This window comes from Carettochelys insculpta, chromosome 2 (genome assembly GCF_033958435.1).
Source record: "Carettochelys insculpta isolate YL-2023 chromosome 2, ASM3395843v1, whole genome shotgun sequence".
NCBI lineage: Eukaryota > Metazoa > Chordata > Testudines > Carettochelyidae > Carettochelys > Carettochelys insculpta.
Genome location: NC_134138.1, coordinates 260,304,687 through 260,311,895, shown reverse-complemented (window position 1 = coordinate 260,311,895; position 7,209 = coordinate 260,304,687). Strand labels below are relative to the sequence as shown.

At 46.8% G+C, this 7,209-nt stretch overlaps 1 protein-coding gene across 1 annotated transcript; it reads left to right on the top strand.

The window, feature by feature from the left end:
* Positions 1 to 6,993, top strand: LOC142008333 (uncharacterized). The gene is made up of 4 exons (XM_074985513.1): positions 1 to 10; positions 2,140 to 2,259; positions 4,576 to 4,665; positions 6,433 to 6,993. Exons 1-4 carry the CDS (start codon positions 1 to 3, stop codon positions 6,930 to 6,932), a joined length of 720 nt encoding a protein of 239 aa, XP_074841614.1. The 3' UTR covers positions 6,933 to 6,993.
* The last annotated feature ends 216 nt before the right edge of the window (positions 6,994 to 7,209 follow it).

Genomic DNA, 7,209 nt, shown 5'->3' with positions numbered 1-7,209 from the left:
ATGGTCGTAGGTGAGTTGCAGAGGTGTACTCCTGACGTCTGCTTCCTATGTTGGCCAGAGAGGAAAGGAACTGAATTCAAAATTCCCAGGCTGATGACCACTACTTCCCGTCACCTATTTCTTGCACACCTGGAGAGCAGCAGAGGTGAAGCGATGACCAAAAAGGACACACCAAGGGGCACTGTGGGATAGTTTGAGAGGCTAAAACAATAAATTTTAATAAAGCTGACATCTGTACTTGCATAAGTCAACACTGTAAAATCAACACTACAAAAGTCAACCTTAAGAGCCCCTTAAAATTGACCAGTTGAGTGCTGCGCTGAAGACTGTTGATTTATAAATCAACCTATGACCCTTAAATTCAATTTTATCCACTAGTGTAGGCAAGATCTATGTTTGTAGAAGGTGTGTCTTGTGAGGTGTCACTTAAAAACTTTTTAATTGCTGATCAATAAGATGGCAAAATGCATTTGGCAGTATTATACATAAAGTTATGAACATAAGATGAAATAAAGACTGATGTATGGTTTCCAAATAGTTAAACCAGTTCCTCAGAAGCAAAGGGCAAGCTGATGCCTGAGCCATGTGTCAGATAAGGACCACGGACCATTATCTGCTAAAGGAAGGGGACAGAGATCAGCATGAAAATAGAGTGGCATTTCCTTTTCTTCACCATACTGCCTGTTGCATTGCTCCCTCTGGAAATGCTTCTCAAAGGCAGGGACAGGACCATAAAAAGTAGGGGCAAACAGCCCACCTCCTCCTCTAGTGTTGCACCTAAGAAGACAGTAGAAAACAGCTTTTGGACTCTGGCTGTGGGAGGGTGCTGACCTGAGAGCTTGGTCTGTATCCGCTGGAAGATGTGGAGAGAAACTTGTTTGTTAAGTAGATAGTAAATGTTTTATTTTTTTTCTTGTAATCATATATGACTTCTATGCCTCATTACCAGTACTCCCTTAAAATCTCTCTCATTGTAGTTAATACACATTTTATAGTTTTATTTAATTATGTCTTTAATGTGGAGTGTCTGGGTACTCCGGTTAAAATAATGAGCTGGTATATTATTTACTTACAGGAATAACAGATTTGATATATTTATACTGTTCAGGAGAGGGCTGGGCAGTACATGACATACATTTCTGGAGGAAGAAACAGGATCGGAAGTGTGTTGGGGGTCACCCGATAGCATAACCAAGGCTGGCAAGAACCAGGATCTGATTGGCTGGTTAGGAGGATGAGAAGCAGTCCTGGTTGGAGGTGGCAGCATCAAGGCATTGCAAAGGGCACCTCAGGTTACAAGGCAAGTGTTACATAGCTATTCATTAGCCTGGTATCTGTACGAGACACTTCAGCTATAAAAGGACTGATCATATAACTGAGGTACAAAGAGACTAACTTGTTCAAAGTCACATAGGAAATTTGTGGCAATACTTGGAATAGAATCATTTCTGCAGTGTAAGTCCTTTGTTTTATCAATCAAATCATAGTACTTCTGAAGCAAGTGGCTTCAAATCCCTATCCCTCAGTTAACCCTATCTGGAAAATGGTGCACTTTTGTACTGTAACCTTATGTTACAGCATTTTGAGCTCTACAAAGGCAATACACTAAGATGGTATCAAAATTACTATTAACCTAATCACCCAAGTTTTTCAAGAAGCTTGTATCTGTTGAACTTCAGAGTAAAGGGGTCAAGGGCACGGTGGTATGGAGAATCTGCCACTTTGCTGATTTTTCCCTGTCTCATGCCATGTTTAGTTACATCAAATTATATCCAGTTATTACGAAGTCTGGCTTTGAGTGCTGAGGACAACATTAGATGGCCTCTCAAGGTCCCTTCCAGTTCTGTATGGGAGAAGGAGTAGTTGAGGGAGGAAGGACTGCAGATAGGCTCCAACTAACTCCATGGTCACTCATATCTGCTCAGTGCCTGGTATGGCTACTCAAACTGGCCTCTATGCTGATGTTTTTAAGATTAATAATTACTGGATAAACTGAAGGGTAGTGTCTTCTCATTTTTGCATAGTACAGAAAACACAACCAATACTGCTTTCCAAATGTAACAGTGTCTATTGGTTACATTAGCCATTCAGTAAGTCTAAAGCAAACTGATATTCGTCACCTTGTATGTTTCTCAGCAGGTCTACATCACCATCTAGTGGCATTTAAGTATCATCATTCAAGGAGGGAAAATGATCCATTGGAGAACATTAATCTACCCATTTACCAGCAAATAAAAGATTTGAGTCTGTGTGTGGAAGGTAAGTCAGAAAAAAAATTTAATACTTATGTGTATGGAAACAAATTATTAAGGAATCATTATCTTCAAAGTTTAGATTCGTAGTGATTTGTGTTTCCACAACATTTTCAGTAATCTTAACTAAAAAGGGGGAATTAAATTCAATGTGACAGTTGTTTTTTAGAATAAAATCATTTTATATTCTCATTCACAAAATTCCCTTAAACATGACACAATCTTTATTCTTATAAACAAGGTATTTACATGCTATTTAATTAATAGATTGATTGATCTGCTTAATTGAATCTGTGCTTTGAAATGAAAAGCATTAATATAATTGGAATCCTATCAAACATCCATGACCATTTTTCAGATGTGTCCTGTGTATGAATGACAAATTCTTGGGACAAGTGTGATGTTTCCATTTTGATTGATGGAGTTGGCATAGTTCACATTTATTAAACTGGCTTTTATGCTGAACATCATGATGCAGGTTATGCTCAGTGGTTATTAGTTACATAGCTCACAAAGGGTTTCATGAATCACCAAGACTGAGAAATAGTAACTTATTAATTTTACATCAGAAGACATCTTAATATGTTAATATCAACTAAAATTCCAGATAGTTGCATAAAATGTGCAAGATTTTCCAAGTATTTTAAGTATATCTCTGATAGCTTTTTTCAAGTATGAAATCCATGGCAGAGACTTAGGAGATCCTGCAGAGTGTTAATATGCGAATGAAATGAGTAATATTTGTGAAATACTCAGCCAAGTCAAAAGGCCAGTTTTTCAAAGTTTTCACAGTGAATGAATTTGAAAATTTTTGGTTAAAAAATAAAGCCAAGATCTAAATTTCACAGTGTTGCTAGAAGTGATTAGCAGATCATGCATAAAACTGTTTGAGCAGTGGCTAGGTAATTTTAATGAATAAGCAATTGCACAATCTTTTGATCAAGCGGAAAGGAAGGTTACAGTACAATACAGTTTTTACCACTCTACTAGCATTATGCAATTAAGTTGCAAAATTCTCTGTACAAGTAGACATGCATGTAACTTGACAATTTTTAGAGAAGTGTGACTGTCTTGTCCTCTGAATTAATAAACTAACCTGGGGTCAGCAACCCCCAGCACAGGTGCTAAGAGTGGTATGTGATCCAATTTTCATTGGCACATGAGGTAGGAGCTCAGCCTTGCTCTTTCTCCCCCATGCAGCCAGGAGCTTGCTCAAAGGCATGCCACCTGTGGATTAACAAAAGACCAGCTAATGCTGCCAACCACCATCTAAATGGTAAAGCTCTGCATCTTTATTTATTTATTAATGATGCTGTTATAAGTAGGACTATTAGTGGCTTTAAAAATATCACCAGCACTTGGACCATACATAAAGGCCAGAAAGTCAAATTTCGTTATTTGGCCTCAGAAAGGTTGCTGACCCTTGAACTAACCTTTAATCCACGGGTGTCCAACCTTTTGGCTTGCCTGGGCCACACTGAGTGAAGAGGAATTGTCTTGGGCCGCATATAAAATATATAATATAGTTAATTTATATAAATCACATAATAATGTTAAAAGTTTACGATCTTGTGGGGCTGCATTACTAGCTGTCCATGGCCGCATGCAGCCCACGGGCTGGACATGTCTGCTTTAATCTCTGGAGGCCTAGGTTCAAATCCTGGAAGTGTTTTTGTTGTTAGCTTAGATCATAGATTTTGTTCATCTACACCACAACTAATACTCTCTTCAATTTTTTTCTTTTTGTAGAATAGTGACTCAAGCTTAATTTATCTAAAAATTATTCCATTCTCTACTCCCTCATTCAATTTAAAGTTTCATTCACTCCTTCCTTCTCCTTCCTCATTGTATTCTCAACATCATTTTCTGTCCACCTCCCTCTCTCCTGCACTCTCCCTTTAACTTTCTCTCCTCCCTTCACCAACTTCCTGTCCCAGCAAATGTAATCTATCCTTCTGTGTGTGTGCAGTGGGTGGAAATAAAATTCAGAAGGGAAGGAAGAATGCAGAGAGGAAGAGATCTGAAGGATCTTCCTATCCCTTTACCCCACCCAGATTCTCAGCAGTATCCAAAAGAAGAAAGAGCTTTTGGCCTCATATATCCCCCATCTTGTCGGGGCCCTTGCTTCCCTTCTTCTTTCTTGTCCAGCTGATTCCACCAGAAGCAGCTGAGGAAAGGGGAAAATGAAAAGCCCAATAGGAAAGAGAAAATGAAAGACATAAAAAGGAGTGGCGATTAGTAGCTGTTGGTAGGGAAAGACGATATGTAGGATGAGAGAGTGGAAGGATTTTGACAAACGTTTCCACATTTCTCTTGATTGCAGCCCTCTTCTCCCATCCTGCGGGAAAAATCAGAATACTCAATAAAAAAGAGCAAGTAGTATCACCAGCAAGGAGGCAAGTGTATCCAAGAGGTGAGTTGGAGCATGTTGCATTAGAAATCTCTCCTGTGGAGGCCTTGAAGTGTACTATATAAGGGCTGACGAATGTATGAGGTTAAGACCATGTGGTGAACATCCATATTGGCCTCTGCCCTGCAAAAGGAAATCTTCTGACGCAGTGTCCCATTACCTGTACTTGTGCTACATCACATTCATACTGGATTTTAACCAGCTGCCTAGGGGACCACAGTAACCATCTTTGAACCATACAATTATCAAGCCTCAAGGGAGGAAAATGGCATAAATGAGAGCGTGCTTTATTTTAACAAGATCTAAAATAACTCCTTTACAGCTTAAAATTTGCTAGCAACAGCCATGTCTACATGAGCTGGCTACTTCGAAGTAGCCGCGCCAACTTCAAAATAGTGCCCGCCACGTCTACACGTGGCGAGCGCTATTTCGAAGTTGAAATCGACGTAAGGCGGCGAGACATCCAAGTTGCTATCCCCATCAGGAGATGGGAATAGCCCCCTACTTCGACATTGAGCGTCAAAGTAGGGCAAGTGTAGACGATCCACGTCCCGCAACATCGAAAGAGCGGGGTCCACCATGGCGGCCATCAGCTGAGGGGTTGAGAGATGCTCTCTCCAGCCCCTGAGCTCTATGGTCGCCGTGTGCAGCAGGCCCTTAAAGCTCCCCACCCCCTGCGTTCCTGTGCAGGAAGCTGAGAGCACGTGCAGGTGGCAGCACTGCCACGCAGCCAGCCTGCACATCCCTCAGCAGCCCCAAACCACCACCCTGCACTGATGGCCACTTGCCAGCCTCCATGTGCCCCCAGGGCACCCCCCACAAAGGGGAGCCAGGGCTCCCAGCCAGCCAGCCAGCCAGGGAGGAGGCAGCGGGGCCCCTCCTGGACAGAGGCCAAGATCCGGGACCTGCTGGGGCTCTGGGGCAAGGAGGAGGTGCTCCAGGTAATGGTGAGCAAGAGGCAGAACGCGGATATGTTTGCTCGGCTGGCCGAGGGCCTGGCTGCCCAGGGCCACCCTGCCCGCAATCTTGACCACGTCAGGAGTAAGGTTAAGGAGCTGCGGCAGGGTTACGCCCGGGCCCGGGATGCGGCCAGCCGATCTGGGGCCGCCCCTGCCACTTGCCCCTTTTACAGGGCGCTCAGGGCCATCCTGGGCCCCCGGTACACTTCTTCCCCCCGCCCAGCCACTCTTGACACCTTGGCCGATGAGCCCCAGCAGGCCCCGGAGATCGAGTCTGCCCCGGAGGCAAGCCCTGCACCCCAGGGGCCCCCCCAGGAGCCCACCCCTGGGACGCCAGAGAAGGAGGAGGGGGACTCCTCCAGTGATGGGGGGCTCCGGATTGCCCTCCCGTCCCGGAGCTCCAGCAGGGCGTCCGCCCAGTGGGTGTCCCCCAACCATGGGAGCAGACCGTCAGGTATGTACCCTCCCAGTGCACACCCCTGGGGTTAAGGGGCAGGGACAAGAGACATGACCAGGGCCCTCCACATGCCCAGATGACCATGGCCCCAAGGACAGCAGTGGCATGTCCCTCAGAAGAGTGCATCAGCCCCTGCCCCCCAGCAGGACAGCACCATGCCCCATCCCTGGGGATGGGGGGAGTGGAACCTAGGGTCCCGCGAGGGGGGTGGGACACCCATCATCATCAGCAGCATCTCCCGGGGATGGGGATGGAGATGGGGAACCAGCGGCAGAGGGGTGGGGGGACAAGGGCCACGGGTCAGGGCCTGCACTAACGGCTGTCTCCATTCTTCTTCCCCTCTGTGTTCCACAGCTGCACCATCAGAGGGCCCGGAGAGCGCCGGTGAGGTGTCCGTGGTCCCGGAGAGCCCACCGGGGCCATCCCAGCAGGCCAGTCCCTCGGCAGAGCACCGACCAGCCCCAGGACAGGGCCAACGGCGGAGCCACCAGAGGACGGCCACGGACCCCCAGCTGGAGGTGTCGGAGCAGCGCCTGCGGGTGGAGGAGCGGCAGCTGGAGCTCCAAGAGCGAGCGCTGGCCACATGCCAGGAGGCTTGGAGGGCCTTCATGCAGACCTTCGAGCGCATAGTGGAACACCTGGCCCCCCATGCCATGCCGCCCGCTGCTCTGACCGCCACTCCGACCGCCGTCCCTCCACCGTCCGCCACCCTGGGGCCTGTCACCGAGGGGGACCTGGCGCCTGCGGACACTAGCCGGCCATATTTGCCGGTTCACCCGGCCCCCACGCAGCCTCAGCCAGGGCTCCGGCCCAGGCGAGGGTCGCGCCCTCCAACCCTGGATGCCGGACATTAGGGGTGCGGGGCCGAGGACGTGCCCCCCCCTTTGTGTTGGACCCCTGTTCTGTTCTGCTACCTGCCCCCCCATGTAAATAGTTCCCCCCTTTTTTTATATATATATATATATATATATACACACATATATTATTAATAAGAGATTGCACTGTTTGGTTTCAAACAACGTGGCCATTTATTTGCAAGAAAAGTGGGGGGGGGTGCGCTCTTGGGTGCTCTGTGGTGTGGGCGTGGGGACAGGGAGTGTTGTGGAGGATGGGGGGGTGCAGTGGGTGGCC